The sequence below is a fragment of the Cariama cristata genome, unplaced genomic scaffold (assembly GCF_000690535.1).
Source record: "Cariama cristata isolate BGI_N322 unplaced genomic scaffold, ASM69053v1 scaffold42058, whole genome shotgun sequence".
In the NCBI taxonomy this organism is placed as follows: Eukaryota; Metazoa; Chordata; class Aves; order Cariamiformes; family Cariamidae; genus Cariama; species Cariama cristata.
This window is the reverse complement of record NW_009632432.1, coordinates 12,136-29,080: the sequence shown is the minus strand read 5'-3', so window position 1 is coordinate 29,080 and position 16,945 is coordinate 12,136. Positions and strand designations below refer to the sequence as shown.

The window sequence follows — 16,945 nt, the reverse complement described above, 5'->3', positions numbered from 1 at the left end:
AGCACATCACATGCTCTGCAGAAGCTGTTTGCAGCCTGTTCTTTCTCTAGGTTATTATGTGCTATCACTACACAAAAGCGGACTTTACAACACTTTGTTAGCCAACAGGAACTTGCTTACCATACACACATATTCAGACTAGGTGACAATGCTGGGCTTTTCTTTCTTAATATACAAAATTATTTCCTTCTCGGAGTTACAATTTTTAACTATCTTTAGATAGCAGATGCATCTCATATTTCAAACATATATGCACATGGCAATAGACTATGTACGTGAAGAAATTGTTGTAGAGAGCAGAAATATCATCAGGCAGAGTCAAATACATCTTAGGACATTCTTTCAAAAGAAAAAAATCTTTGGAACTAGCTTTCTGTTTAGGAAGATTTTTATACTCTGGTTCCTCTGAAAATCTAAACATTCAGCACATACTTAATTTTAAGCTTGGGAGTGGTCATATTAAAGTCAATGAGATTAAATAATGCATGCAACAGTTATGCAGGAACAAACTCCTTGCACAGTTAGGGGTTTTCCTTGCTTTTATAACATATATATTTGATTGACTTACAACTTTGGTAAAAACAATATATTTATCCTGTGAAAAAACATGACACTCTCTATACATGCAATCTCTCCCTATATAGAACAGTGTATGTGCATGCATACAGATATGTGCATGCAAAACCAAACTGTTATTGTACATTGATTGGTTCCTTGTGTTGACTGAGCAAAAGGTAAAATGACAATTCATCAGCTCATTAAAGCTTTTCTAAATATGTATCATCTTCTCCGTATTCTAGTGAATATGTGAATATTGATGGTTATAAAAGAAACAAATGCCAGAGGCAATGAGTAGGTGTGTTACATAAAACTGAGAGGTAAGTTAAAGAGCTGTGTGTCATCTGCAGCATCCGCCCAGTTCAACATACTGAGCAACAGGTTGAAAAATGGAGAGCTGCGAACGCATCAATAATATGCCAACAAAACTAGCTTCCCATTGGATTGGTTTTTCTAAATGCAATAATTCAGAATGGGTAGTCTGACTTGGAGACAACATTTAAACTCCTGAAGAAAGCTGTCCATGATAAATACCTGAAACTAAGGTAATACCTGAGATAAATACATTGTACACTGAGAAGGAAATCCATTTTAGATGGATGTGTAAGAGATGTAGCCTTCACCTTCTTTGGCTTCTCTGAAGTATAAGTTGCCCAAAATTAAACTCATCTACAAAAAACCTGTCCTGTACTATTGTGCTTATTACATCTACATGGAAAACATACAACCAATTTGAAACATAATTTTAGAGGTCTGATGTTAAAACAACAAATCATGATACAGCATACCAGAAAATACACTTTCAGAAAGTAAAAATCAGGAATGATACAACCGAGGTCTTTCATATGTTAACAATTTTTAAAATTAAAGCTTGTATTCGTAATGAAAAATGCTAGGCTTCAGAGTGCATCTCTAATTTCTAACAAGTCTGAGTCTACAATTTTTTGGGGTTCTAGTCTGAAACTAGAACAAAAATCACTCCTTTTGTTCTGGGGGCTTCTAAGGGATCTTAAGGTAGCCTCTGGGCTCATTTCTAAAAGGAGGGATTATATGTGATGGACATAAACAACTATTTATGTATGATCTTCTCTGTAAATGTAAGAAGTCATAACCTGCGATTCCAGTCTGACCTCTGAGACATGTTGAAATCAAATACCTAAAGAGTAGGTGTTCACTCTGAAGACTGTTGGTTTTAGTTTCTGCAAAACTATTTTTGCAGATAAAAATCGCTGTTTGAGATTGCTTTGTGACTATATATTCCTTGCTTTTGTTTAAAACTTTCTTTAGAGACTTTTGCAATCAAATGCTAAAACTTCTGCTTTAATTAAGATGTGGGAAGCTTTGTCTATAAAGGCAATTTCTAATATACTTAAAATACACTTTATATATATAAAACTCTTTGTTCATTCTAACTGTACCCTGAGAAAATGTTAATTTTTACATTTTAAATAATTATTTTAATGTAACTTTCTCTGTTACTATTTCTCCCTTATTATCAATCCAGGAAGTTACTTTCAAAACCCTACTAAGTTTAATTCCATACTAGCTTAAGAAGTCTATCTTCCTGAAATACCAATTCTGTAAAAAGCCAGCAAAGTCTTTTAATAATAAAATTTTTGAAGTATTTTGCCTACCTGTGCTGTATGTTGATAATTTTGTTAGACCTACACTTAACTATGGTAACATATCAATACACCTTTCTAACTCTTCCCCCGACACTTGTGTAGCCTTACGTACCTTCCTTCACCTTCCAGTCTCCTATCTGTAAACTGGGAGTAATAATAGCACAGACTAGTATCACAAATAGCATGGCCTCTGTCAGTCGTGCAGAGGGTTTTTCTTTGCATGCAGGTCATCAAGGCAGCGTCTGTAATCTATTCTTACCTTTGGCTTGCATTTTGAGGTATGATGGAATTTCTACAGAAGTGTTTTGTATTAAATTAAACTGAACTCTTTGTCCAGAATCATCAACCATCTAAAGTTTCTAGGAATGTGAATTCTACTCATAAAAAACACAAACAAAATTCCTCTTCTGAGATACAGGTAATGTTGGGGCATTAAAAGGAGTGCCCTCCTGACCCCCAGCTTATACCCTGAGGCAGTAGATAGGGTTACTTCGTATCATTGCCTTAGCTTGTATAGGTGGTCATAAAATTACAGAGTTTTAAAATTCCTGCAACACTACTTATTTCCATGAACACCTGCAGCCCTGGTTTCCCTAGGACAGTTATAAATTTAGTAGAGAAACATTTCTTTACTTTCACTGCCTTTCTTACTATGGCATTCCCCTATTTTCTTTTTGATTGAATGCAGTCTTCTCAATTCTGTTAACCACTGCAAAGAGGCAATTTTCTATTTCCTCTTTTTATACAGGTTAAAATCCTACTTACTTAAAGAAAGAAAAAATTTTATGCTGTATTGGTTTATTTGCTATCATACAATCATTAATTACACATGAGAGTTAGTGTTTAAACATCAGATTTTATAGATAATTAACTGTTCAAAGCAGTTCACGATGTAATAGAAAAAGAGAGAAATCCTTAGGTTTTCCTCCCATTGGATTTTTTAGTAACTACTATTCCTTTAATACAGCTCTTTGAAGAATTGAATAAACTGTGATATTAATAAAAATCTGGGAAGTTGCTAGTTTAAGAGGCTAATCTTTATCTTCTGATTCAGAGAAATCAAATTGGGTTTCCCTTTTTTGTTGTGATCCACTTCACAGAAAAATACTGATCTGAGGCATCACAGTTACAGCCTATACCAGGGATCAGGGACACCATCTTACTTCTCCTTAAACAGGAATGATGGCGAGCTACTTTGCATGGGCAAAGAGGAAGAAGTAAAAAGAAAATGAAGTGGTTTTGGCTAAAGCAGATAAGGTGAAAAGTAAGCCTATGTTTACACTTAGCCTGTAAATATGAAACTCCACTTCTCATGCTTACTAATGCCATGCTGTGTGCTTAATTTTGCCTCTAAATGTAGAAAACAAGAAGGGATTTCCTTGGCATACAAGAAGTAATGGCAAGGTGGGACATTTGGAGGTATATCTCTATGCTACTCTGACATGCTGAAAAAGAGCTAGAAATGAGCATACCTGAAATCAAACCCACCGCTGTGGAGCTGGGAGGCTTGGCACACGGTGAAGCCACATGGGCGCTCCCTGACCTGAGGTAGCAGGGTCCCAGCTCCTTCAGAAATGGTGTTTCCAAGCTGTTGTAAACATTTAGGAACTAAAGAATTGTAATAGCAGCTGAAGCATGGAAAGGGGTGTTTATCTCCCCTAATGTAAGGAGGAACGTGTGTGTGAGGGAAGTAGAACAGACCATGCTGTCGGGTCAGCTCGGGCTAGAGCCCTGCTCATCTGCGGCTCCCTCACCTACTGGTAAAAAAGGCAGGAAAATGCTCTGTGAGCTCTTAAACAGTTTCATTCCCTTTGATATAGCTTAATACCTGTGGATAACACCAGTAATTTAAAACATTAAAATAATATCACTACCTCTGTGAAACTATCAGTGCGCTCAAAACTATTTGTGTAAAATTACAGGGCAACAAGGAAACAAGTATTTTATAGCTAATGCATTATGAATTCGATGCTTGGGAAATGCATCATTATGTTTTTAAACACATACCAAGCATTTTTTCATTTTTGCTATTGTGCTCAGATGCTAAATATTTAACTTTATTCAACCGATGGCATTCATCTAAATGAAATGAAAGATCATATCACATGGTCAATCTGACAGTTACATTGGGCTACTTAATCATCTGGTTAACTCCAGTCAAAGTTCAGCGATCCAAAGCAGGTGAAATTCTCAGTGCAGTTTGTGATAATATCTTTGTGATCAGAACAGCATATGCTTTCCTAGCTCCTTCGCTCATAGAATTTCCACCGGTGAGATGTTAAGGCTTAATTTTCTATATCTCAGAGGAAGCAAAGTATCTTCCTGTGTTTCAAACACAGAGAAACTGTGATAAGACTTGAAGACTTAAGGAAAGAAAAACAGTTAGATGTAGGAAAAAGACTCTGAAGTGCTTATATTAAAATTCTTCTTCAGATGTAATACTAAATTTATAATGAATATAAATGTCAGTGAAAAAGTGACAATCTTGAAATGTTAAAAAGCAAAAACAATGTAATTTTTTTCTCTGAGGCTCCCCTTCTTTATACAAAGTTGCCCAACTTAAGCCATTACATAAAAAGGCAATTGAGGCTTCTGGGCATTATTGCATGAATAATTTGCATTATCCTGTTGTTTTTTGGTGTTTTCATTGCTGCTGAGAATCTATTAGGTTCCTGAGCACACTAATAACCCTTATTATCATTAATCCTTAATGACCCTTATTAGTGCCACCTGAGGTCTCCACACCACAGACCTTGCCTATAGGTCCTGAAGCCCATATAAACTGAGGCCTGGACCTTCAGTCTCTACTGAGCTATGTTGTTGGAGTGCCTGTTTCAAGTTCTGCCACGGCTATGCTTGTGTTTAGTCATGTACCTTGTTGATACAGGCCCCGGCCTATGGACTGACCTCCTGGCTTGACCTCAGCCCTGACTAGCCACTGTGGTCCTGCTTGGTGATCATTGGGCTGTATCTGATGCTAGTTATTCTCAATGGACCTGATGCTGACATACAGATGGACTTCCTGGCTTGACCCTTGGACCAGACCTGTCTGCATAACAACAAACAACTGGAACCCTGAGTGAACCCACAAGGAAAGAAAATCTTCAATTTTCATGTTAACTTTAGTCATTGCAAAGTAAGGTGTGTAATGTAAAATGGCTGCTTTTCAGTGTAATATACAATGCAAGTCTTGCGGTACAATGGATATTTAAAGAAAGACATGGATAGAACCCTTCAATTCATGAGCTCCTTCTTCCTAGAAGTGCTTGTAAGTTCTTCAGCAAAATCAGTTTCTTTAGATTCTGATCTTTTTAAAGGTAGGATTAATCAATTAGTGTAACACTATTCAATGTGACAAATGTAAGAGGATTAAGCAAAGCCTTGTTCATAGATGAACTCTACAAGCATTACGTACATACAGAAACTAAACATTGTGATAGAGAAAGAGAACTTGGAACCAAATCTCTTTGAGTCTGTTTTCTGCTTTTTTCTTAACACTTCTCCTTTTTTGTTAAAGGCAAAGTTCTTGTGATTTTTCTTATCATAGACATTTTTGAGACTATTATTAAGCTATTCCTAATTTTATCACAATGAAGTCAAGACCTTTTGAAACTTTTTGAGAGCACCTCAAAACTACCAAGAGCCTAGAAATCAATACTATCACCGGGGATGAGATGTGAGCTGCTCAAGTTCAAGACAGGGTCTAGATCAACATGCTTACTGATGCTTCTGTTGGGGGGAAAAAAAAGTCATTTTCAGCATAGGCTTTTCATGAACTGGCATGAGGTAACTATATTCTGTCAAAAATTCTCGGTCCGTCTAATTTATACAATGTTTGAAATAATGTGGGCTTAGGTTCCTGAAGAGTAAGAAAAGAACCAACTAGATCACTCTGAAATGAACAGGACTTGGATGCTCAATATACTGTTGAGTGTTTTTGCGAACCTTTCTGTCTCAATGACCTGAACATTAAAATATGGTTCAAACCTGAAACAATGAACAAAGTACCTCACCAATTGTTTCAGTGACTTTAAGTATTATAATCAGTCTTAACTTATTTAAATGGAAGAGCCACATGGTGGCAGGAGAGAACAAGGCATGCAAAAAAATTTGCTCTGCTAAAAGCTTCCTTCAGTTTTAACTACATAATGCTCCTTTCTACGGCGTAGCTGAAGTTTTGTGGCTGTATTTTTAAATCTAATGGACATGAACATAATTCATTAGTTACAATGTTTAAAAAAAAGTCCATGACTTCTAAGTTTTTGATACTACTCACTAAGTTCAATAGAGAATTATAGAGTGAATGTTAATATTACAACAACTGTTGAAGTTATGTAGTACAGTTAAGATATGGAATCTGCAACATGTTTTTAGATTGTCTAAGCTGCCACATGTTATCATAGCATGAGGTGTCAGTGACTAGAAGTGAATCTTTACATTGCTGTTTTCCTATTGTCATTTTTATGGTGACACTACCAGGTTAATGACAGGCCATAAATGGTGCTTCAAATTTATAATTCTCTGCAAATGAAACGTTTAGCCCTTCATTTTTTATGTAATGTGCTACATCACATACAGGTCTGCTATACAAAATCAAAAAGTCAGATTTTTCATTTTAAGATCTACTAAGAGCAGTCCAAACTAGTAATCCTCTGATTTAAGACCATCTGGACATACACTTCACTTTACGGACATCCATAATTACAAGACACTAATGTTTCTAGATGTCTCAGTACAGTTAGCACTGTTTTCTAGTTAATAGCCAGTGGAAATAGTGATGCAGGTAGTTGTATACACTGTTAGTATTTACACAATTACAGCCAAAACTGGAGTGTAACCAGTTACCTTTCCAATCAAGATGCAGTTCAGGTAGCTGATTTCTATTAAATTAAGTGGATTTTGCAGTTGTAGCAGTTGTATACTCATCCTAACTTAAGAGTTGTGAATGTTTAACTTGTACTGGAAGACTTTATAGCATCTTTTCCATTAATTCCATCACTTAAATCACTGACTTCACATATTCCATAAAAATAATTTTTTTCTAATCTGAACCTTTTTTCACCTTAAACGGATCTAGTTTAAAATGTTGAATCTTTACTAAGAACCACCAGCGTGACTTTTAAAATAATTGATTTAAGGGGAAAGAAGAGATGAAGGAATCAAATAGCATATGATTCTATTATCTCCATGCCTATCAGTGCAAGAATTTTCTTAGTACTGTAAACAGTGTTGTAAAGTTTCTGAAATCCTAGTGGTCATCCTCATAGCCCTGGTCACACCCAACTCTTTAATGCTCATAGGAGTAGCATAAGCTACTCACCCTCTCAGAGGACAGGGTTATGTCTCTCTAAACTGTTCTTTATTGGATTTTTTTTCTTTGGCCTACTAACAACCAGTGGATATCCAGCAGAGGAGTTTTCTAATAAAGAACTGTGTTAGTGATTAACTGATCTGATAAGAAAGCATTTACAAAAACCTGAAACTGCCTTGCAACAGAATAGTTCACTTCCCTCTCTGTTCTCTTTGTATATTTAGCTTTCATAGCTCAACTTCTCAATTTCATTCTAAGGCCATATTATTCTTAATAATCTTAACTGACATTTCTCACTTGCTTTTCCACTCCAATCAAATATAAATTTTTCCTTACTCTTCCCTTTTCCCTTTATATGCAGAAAAGGGAGTAGTACAAGAGTTGCAGAATACAGGACCAGAGGAAAAACTTCACCATTGTTAATATTAGCTAGTTCTACATCTTCTAAAATATTTATTATGGATCATACTCTTGCTTGAATGTGAAAGAATTTGCATGCCTATGTAGTCTCCATGCCATCCGTTCTGTTAGCTTCCAGGTTCTTCTACCTCTTTCACCCACGTCCTACACACAAATCTTTCTTTTAGTCCTGTCAACTGTAATTCTAAGAGTTCCATAACTGCAGTCTTAACTGTATTTAAAATGCCTCTTAACTTTTGCTCTACTTCTTCTTAGACAATGTTCTGCTGATTTTGTTAAAGAGAAAAAAGTAATTTCTTTATAACACAGTTGTCCTGTTTCTGCCTGCAAATAAGGATCTCTGTTATTTCCCTTAGGTTACCTCTTAAATAACAAGTTGCCTCTAAATATCCACAAAGCTCCACTGTTTTAATCCAGACCTCCGTAATAACTATTTTACCGTGATGCTTACAGAAAAATTTGTTGTCAGCAGGCAACAAAAGTTGTAAGACTGACACTTTTTCTTTGTGTTCTTTTTATATCCTTCTTGTATATTGGCTATATATGAACTAAAAATACTTCAGGCTCTCCTTCAATCCTGTTAATACAGCATGAATTCACTTTATGCAGCATCATCTTACTACAGTAAATGTGATAAATTCCTGATGTATACCCATGGAATGTTCACAGTAAGTTTCAGGCTGGGTAAGACTTCAATGTTGGAGATTAATGTTAGAAGATTATTTATTTTTACAAACATGAGAAATTCAAACCATCTGTTCACCTCCTAGTACTCAGTGTTCTATGCAGTGTTGCACCGATTCCACATAATGTTCCCTGTACTCCAGTGTAATCTGAGGTGATTTGACTCAGGTGACTGAAGCGGGCCCTCTCTTAGCTCAGCCTTCTTCCTTGCTGTGTCATGAGAAATAGCTGGACACTGAAACCACAGAGACAGACTTCATAAACAAGGACAGGAGAGTTAGGAAGTAAGAAAAATAAGAGGAACTCAAATGAGTCAAAACCTAATTTTTCTCAGAAGGGTTGAGTGTCTCAAGAATTACTAGTAAGACTGCCCTCACCTCCAAGTCACTGCTTTGAACTAGATTGAACAACCAAGGGAAATCTTTGCTTTCTATCAGTCTTCCAATATAATCTATGAGATGGATATGTAACATAGTCAACAAGAAGTGTGAAGTATCACTATCATAAGATGCAGCATTTTGGACCAAATCTATGCTAGGTCTTAGATTTGGCTGGGATTCAGTACTTCAGGAGATGAGAATATTCACTGTCCATTGGCTGAATGGGCCTACTGGAATCCCTGTAGTTTTGTGATAGACCACATTAGCATGGATGAAGTGGTAAATCTTGCTACATTGATAGGCCTGATGTATACCTGTTAAAGGAAGAAGCAGTCAACCATGTCATCAGCTTATATTTCTCCATTGACTCTTATGGACCTAGTTATATCATGGCTGTGTGGCCAAAAATATTAAATCAGTAGGTTTTTTATCTGTGCATACTGACATTTGCAAGAATTAACTCTCTCTGCTCTGTAGAAAAGTGAAATTAGTTAAGGTTGCTGTTTTAGCATCTTTTACCACTCCTCAAACAGCCTGCAAAAGAAACACAGTTCTTAAAGATGACTGACTACTGGAGGCAGCTGTCCAAGCCCATTAACATGAACATAAGAGGATGGTTCTAGCTCCTTGATGGACTGCATGTTTTACAACTACTTCAGTTCTGCAGTTGTGAGTAAAAGGCAGTGGAGAAAATGTGAGAACTGAATATTGAGGCAGAAATTTCATGCTATCTACTGTAAAAGCACAGAAGTTGAATATAGCTAATGTACTGCTTTTTGGTCTGTTGACTAAGAAACATTCTCATTGCTTAGTTAATTTAGTTTAGGTCTCTATACTAAGTACTGTAATTTCTGTGGAAAAGCAGCACCTGGTAGTAAATGATTCTGAATCCTCAGAGTAACAGCTCTCAATTCAAGAATCCCATTATAGTCCATCCTGGGCTAGGCATAGCTGAGCATAAGGCACTTGAAGATGCAGTCACTGCTCCCCAAAGGCTTGTTGAATAGCAAATGGCACAAAAAGAAGACTGCTTCATTAGTGAGTTAGGCGATAGACACACAGAGACTGTTAGGGGTTTAACTCAATTCCTAATAAGAAGATGGATTATAGCTAGGTATAGGGCATAGACTGACAGAAAGGACAATTCCGGTCAGGGAGCTTGTACTAAAGTTTGTCTGGGTCTTTTCCCAACCTGTAGGTTGTGAAATGCTTGGCTCCCTGTGGCCTAGAACTCGAGTGCAGTTGCAGTGCTCATGTGCTTATTATCTCCTCACCTGTTCTGTGTTGTTGAATAGTGAGTGACTCCCATCTCAAGAACATATTGGGAAATACAGCTTCACTTTTTTATGCAGTAGATAATTAAAGTTGCTGCTTTTATTGTGATATAATGCCACATTGTTATATTGAATATACTAATAACAATTAAAGAGCCATTAGTGGGGTGAAAAAAGAGTGCTAGGTGGATGGGGTAAAGTCTAAGGTATTTCATCTGCTACTTACTCTTTGCTGTAAACAAGGTCTTGCTAAAGCTTTTTTTAATTTCAGTGAAGGAGTCTTGTTGGAAAGCCCTCTGTGGTGTGGACTCTTCTCCTTTTGAGAAGAAAAAATAACTTTTTCATAACAAGCAGGAATAACAAATACATATGCAAAGTTTAGAGAAATATTCTTCCGTTAACAGGTAAGGATTTTACTTCCCTATGTTTATTTTCATTTACAAGCTAAATTAATACAGCCTAAATATCCTTGGTTGTTACATAATCAGATTTTGAAAATTAAGTTCTAGTTAGTACTTGTAATTTCTTAGTGAAGATGAGTAACATAGCTATTTAGCAGCTGTCCAGAATGATGTACAGGAAATTACAATATGTTTCTTAGTAATCAGTGGTTATCTTGATCTTATTACAAATTATTGACTTAAAAATAAGCAAGAATAAGCATAAAAAACGTTATGCACAATTGAAATAAAAAAACTTCAAAAGCAAACACTTGATGCCATGCAGTTTTTCCACAGTGAGTTTGCACACATTCACAAAACTAAAATAAGTTTCTTGCAAGAGCTAAATTTATCGGTTTCTTACGGCAAAGTCCACTCTATACTACAAAAGAAGAAAAAATAATGCTTTTATTCGCAAGGCGAAGTTCTTGCGATAGTAGACGCTTTGTACTGCTACCATCCATAGTTTTCTTACACATAAAAAATAATATCAAGGATCTCTTCTTCCCTCCCACCAGAGCCTGATCCAATTCCTCCATAATTTAGAATGTACCTTGGAAGCTTAACTGAATCAAACTTTTTGAGGATACTCACAGTATGTATATTTAATATATCAATAGTTTAATTGCCACTGAAGTATGCAGTGTATTTGACATCAAATACGGCATGAAGTCTGTAACTGTTTGCCATACAACACAGAATTCTTATACCTCCTGTTTCTTTCTGAAGAGGTATATCACCTCACACTTTACTTGTTAAAACCTATTAACACAAGATAATTCAGTAAATGAGCTTGACTGTGTAAACAACCCTTATTAGTTTCAAATCTAAATAAAGCAATGAATAAAAATAACTTTATATTTTCCATCTACTCAAATGAGTTTTATGTATTGTTAATATACTTTAAACCATTCTTACCCATATCAAGAATTTAAGTATGTTCTCTTAAAACTTTAGATTATATAAGGATTTTTGAACACCTAACAATTTTTTTCTGAAGCAAAACTTAGTTTTAAACTTTCGAAGATTCTGTTTTCCACAGAAAGTCCTTTTCTATTTTCTGCACACAGACTTTCTAGAAATCACAAATAATTTCAATGGAAAGTTAGACACCTTCCTGAGGTTTTCAGCACCAGTAAAATAGTGCTGATTTCATGTTGCAGATATTAACTTAGGAACTGAACTAGGTTGTCAATGCCAATTCTTTTATAACACAAAAAACAAACCCTAATAACTTTTATTGGTCTCTAGCTTTACCTGGGCTGCTTAGTAAACAAAACTCAGAGTATGAGGAGAAAGGAGTACTGAGGGAATGACAAAGAATCACATTATTCACTAAGTCTATGTTCCTTGTTAGAGATTCTCTGTGCTTACTAAAGTATCTTCTCGTTTGGTTACAACCAAACTTTTCTTCTTGTCTTCCTCTGTTACAGTCTGACTCATCTGTTCAAACAGCTTTGATATCTTGGCAAATCTCAGGTGATTCTGAAATCTTCGTGCAGCAAAAGCATAAAGGAGAGGGTTAATACAGCTACTGATGAATACAAGTGCTCCAGAGATGTACACTCCTCTGCCTACGATTTCATCCAGTGCCAAAGACATTTCCTCGTTAGAGAGTTCTATCTGAATTGAAATAATATCTAGGATGTTAAAGAGATGGTGAGGGAACCAGCATAAAATGAATGCCACCACAATGCTGGAAATGAGCCGTTCCGATCGCTGCTTTGACTGGTAAGTCATTCTGCTTATTCTTCTTGCAACACACATATAACAAGTGCAAATAATTAAAAAAGGGATTACAAACCCTGCAAGAGTCTCCAGTAAAAGATATGACACTTTCTGTCTATCAGAAGAGTAGTTGCGACACGTGCATAGCAGTCTACCATTCATTTCTTCTGTCTCTTGAAATGGGATGACAGAAATGCCGAAAGTGATGGACAGGAACCAAATGAGGAACATGATTAAAGAAATTTTTTCTTTTGTCTTGTATCTTTGAATTGTGAAAGGATAAAACACAGCCATTAACCGTTCCAAGCTCAGTGCTGTAATTAGAAATATACTAGCATACATGCTGCAGTAAATAATGAAAACCAGTATTTTGCAGAAGATGACTCCAAAAACCCATGAGTCAGCAAAGGAGTAAATCCAAATTGGTAAAGTAATCAGTACAAGGACATCTGCAATGGCCAGGTTCAAGATCAGCAGGACTGAAGGAGACACTTGCTTCATTTTTGTACAGACAGTCCAGATGACGATGCAATTTCCAGGGGTCCCAATAACAAATGACAAGGTCAGTATTATGCAGACTACTGACCTCACAATATTCCACGTCGAGTGGATACTGCTTTCCTCAGCTTGGGTCATTCTGGAAATTCTTTAGTTCTTCTCGGTTGCCAATATCCTTTGTGCTTTGCCCTCTGCTTTTATTGTGAAGGTGTTAAGTGAACTACTTGTGAGAAAGTTCTCTAACTGTTATTCTGTAGACTAATATGGCATATGAGCTCACATCCTAATGCTCACTCTTACAAACATCTGACCACATATGGCAGTTCCTGTTGCTTAGGAAGACAGTCTGCATTTTTGCGTACAAAGCAAAAAATAAAAATACAGTGCAGCACCTGATTTTGCTTTTACTTACACATCCATCGTACTTCAGCAGATATTTAAAGCATGTTGATGGTCTTTCAAAACTCCCTCTTTAAAGAAGCTTGCTAATTTGTTAAAGTTACTGATCTAATCAACAGCTATGAGGAGAAAAACCTTTTTAATGCTATTCTATTTGTTTGTATGAATAACTCAACATTTTATTTTATAAAAGTCAAAAAAAAAAGGGTGGCAGATAAACCACAAATGTGCATTATATGTTTGACATGAAATTCCATTCCAAAGCATAAAAAACTGTGCTTACTGCTTTCATGCCATTTTTTAAAATTCAGCAGAAAACAGTCGATCATGCTTTAGAAATATGCTGGCATAAAGGAAATCAACATTTGTCTTATAGTGAGACTGTACTGGTGCAATAAAGTGGGTGGGAGTTGTATTTCTAATGCTCTGGGAAATTGCAGTCCTTTAGCCAAACAACCACCACCATCAGAATAGTCTGGATATAGGGTTATAGGAGGAAATGTTCTGTGTCAGAGAGAAAATATATCATTATGTTGTCCTCCTGCTGCACCAGCAACGGGTTATGACTTTATCTCCTAGGAAACTTGGTAGTCAGTGCAGTATTCAAATTCTGTGTGACTCCTAAGTTCTTCAGTGTCTGGCCAAAGAATATGAAAATATTTTCTTATCCTGATACCAAAACATCTTCTTTTGAAGTTCATTTCTAAAAAGTTAAAGGAGGAACTAAAACAGCAGCGCCAACAGAAATGTTCAAGAGTCACAGAAGTGAAACTGGAAGGGTATTTTTCATAAAAAAAGATGCACAGAAAAAAGGAGTTATGCATAGCCTGCTCTCTTAAATTTAAGACTATTTAAGACAGATTATCTCTGTGTGGAGGTAGAATTTTACGAACCTGGCAAATGTAGTGCATAATATTAAGTGGAAAAGTATCTTTCACCATGGAAAAAGGATTGCAACACCACCTCCCCCAAATCAGCTTAGCTGTTTTTGATCTCATAAGAGTATAATGAGATCAAAAGCAAATCCAGAATAATTCCACTGAAGACAAGTATTATATCTTCAAAATACTATTTGTGTAATAAAGATTTTAATTTCGATTTAATCTGACACATGATTAGTTGTTTGTATTCTAAAGGGAATTTCTGAAAACCACTTGAGAAAATCAACCAATGAAAGGAAGTGCTGGGTCATGTCTCTTCTTCTAATGAAATCACCTTTATACACATTATTTCTCCAGAAGTAACTTTGGAAGGGCTCTTTATTAATTTATTGACAGTGGCATATCTAGGTTGAGCTAAGTTGCAGATTTTTATTGGGGCAGAATTCAAGGAGAGATGCCCAGTACCTCTTGTCACCCAATGCTACAGTGAAAGGCAGGTTCTTTTAGGTAAAAGTCTGAATCTAGATTATGATATCACCCACTGATTATGAAGAATTTGACCTGATTTGCAGAGGGCCCAGGTGACTAAAAGCCTAGGTAACTACAGACTCTAGATAGTAAGAAAGCTATACTGATTACTAGAAATTCTGCTTAACTGGAAGCTATGTTAATTGCTAAAAATTCTGTGTAACAATAGGCTATGCTAACTGCTAGGAATTGTAGATAACAATAAGTTATGCTGATAATCACAATTTTTATGTCATAGTAAAGCTCTAATTGTAACTACAACCCTGTGGCCAGTCCTTATTCTACCAAGGATTCTTAAAAGAACCTGTATGTTCCTGTAGCATTAAGTGACACCTCTGTAAGATTTTCCTCTTTAAAACTGCACTTTTGGTGGCAAAGAGCAGTTGTCTGTACAACTACTAGTATCAGTATTAGTATAGTTCTAATCCAGTGCTGTATGGATCTGGTTGAACTTCCGAAGCACCTGTTCTTACATTTTTCAGAAACATGTTTCTCCACTTCAGTCAAAGTTTGCTTGCCAGATGCCCTCTGCCTCTGGCTGTATCTTTCATTTAAGTAAGAAAACAAATGAATCTGAGTTGCAGCAACAGCCTGGGATTTCTCTTTCAAAGAAGATCCCAGACAAGTGTTGAAATGCTGAGACTTCCTTGAGTAAGACTCTGAAGACTTAATATCACAGATACTAGAGTTAACGTTAGCTAGGGAGCATGTTTCTGAAGAGCTCTGTGTGACTGTTGGATCGCTATGAAAACTTCAGACTGTTTGTAAGCTGTCTTTAATAGACTCTAAAAGTGTCTTACTTATTTGTCAAATTTACACTAGCAATACACAAACTTTATGGGAAACTTAACAAATATTTCCATTAACAAGGGGAGCAGTGCAGTATGTTCAATAACATGCTACACAACTCAGTATCTTACTCATTCTAGTGACCAAATGTGGGTAAGGCTCTTAATGTATGAACATGCAGTTGGACTTCTGACCACGTAAGCTCTGGTCTAATTCTATTAACAACAGTGAAATTGGGCTGCATTTCTGTGTTTAAAAAAAAAAAGAGGCTAAATCTGTAAAGTTTTTTGTGTGCATCCATATTATATGTAGTACAAGAATTCAGCCATTAACATGGGAAAAATTCTGTTAAGTCTGTTACCTTTAGACTGGTATATAACTTCTGAAAACTTTCCAAGCTCAAGAAGTCTATGCTACTGTTCAGAAACATTTTGAATGGAATTTACGTTGGCTTAAATATTAGGAGGGTGTTTCATTCATCCTTCAAATGATTTATTTTTCTTTGTAGGCAAGCATGAGCTTCCCTCTGGTGGATGGTCTGTAATGCTACCACCGAGCATTTTTGGACAGCTGTGTTTGAACCACTAGCTGTAAATTATAATTGATATTCCCAGCTTTTGTGTGTTTATTCTGAGAATCAGAATTTCACTTCAAGATGCTGAGAGTCTTTGGGCTAACAGCCTCTGCTCAAAGTTCATCCACCCCTCCATGCAGTAAGAGCATGCCTGTTACAATTTACAGAGTAGCTGATGCATGGGATGGGAAGTTTGTATCGCATAAGTTGTATGAATAGCTGTACCAAAAAGACTTTAAATCCTCTCTAACTTTTGTATTCAGAAGGATCCCCTGGATGTTTGTCTAGTAAGTGATTGTAGAATAATGATCACCAAGAACCATGTATCTGCTGAGATGCTGGAAACTGATGTTTGCCTGCTAATGCTGAAGGGAGGAAGTTACTAGTCTAAACCCCTTAGTTCTTCAGCCACTGAAACAAGGTGGTATTTGCAGGATTGGTTCGGCTGTCTCACAACATACTCAATTCAATGGTGCTATTAACGACAGCGTGAAAGTGGCAGCCACACTTTGCCCTGATCAGAGAATGATGGGCTAGTTCATAGCTGATCTAAATGTTGCTTTCTTGATCGCAGCAGGGTCTCCTATATAAATGGGATCTCATGGTGGTGCGCAGCAGCTAATAATGTCTCTGCTCTGCAGCTACTGCAAAGGAAAGTGCAGTGTAGGAAAAGACACATACCAGACATTTCTAAGCTCTTGCAAACACTATTTGTGACATCAGCCTGTGAGGTAGCAAGTACAAATGAGAACATGCTCAGTGCTTCTTTATCACCAGAGAACATAACTTACAGAAGAGCTACCCTGGGATCAGTTCCAGAACGTAATAAAAGATGTGTACCTTGCACTATAAATAC

At 36.4% G+C, this 16,945-nt stretch overlaps 1 protein-coding gene across 1 annotated transcript; it reads right to left on the bottom strand.

Annotated features, from left to right (window-relative positions):
* Positions 1–12,045: 12,045 nt before the first annotated feature.
* LOC104166421 (leukotriene B4 receptor 1-like) lies at positions 12,046–13,056 on the bottom strand. Its single transcript, XM_009706339.1, has one exon. The coding sequence runs from the start codon at positions 13,054–13,056 to the stop codon at positions 12,046–12,048; it is 1,011 nt and encodes a 336-aa protein (XP_009704641.1).
* Positions 13,057–16,945: the final 3,889 nt, after the last annotated feature.

Coding starts and splice junctions, on each gene's coding strand:
- LOC104166421 (XM_009706339.1), bottom strand. CDS start 13,056: ATGACCCAAGCTGAGGAAAGCAGTATCCACTCGACGTGGAATATTGTG.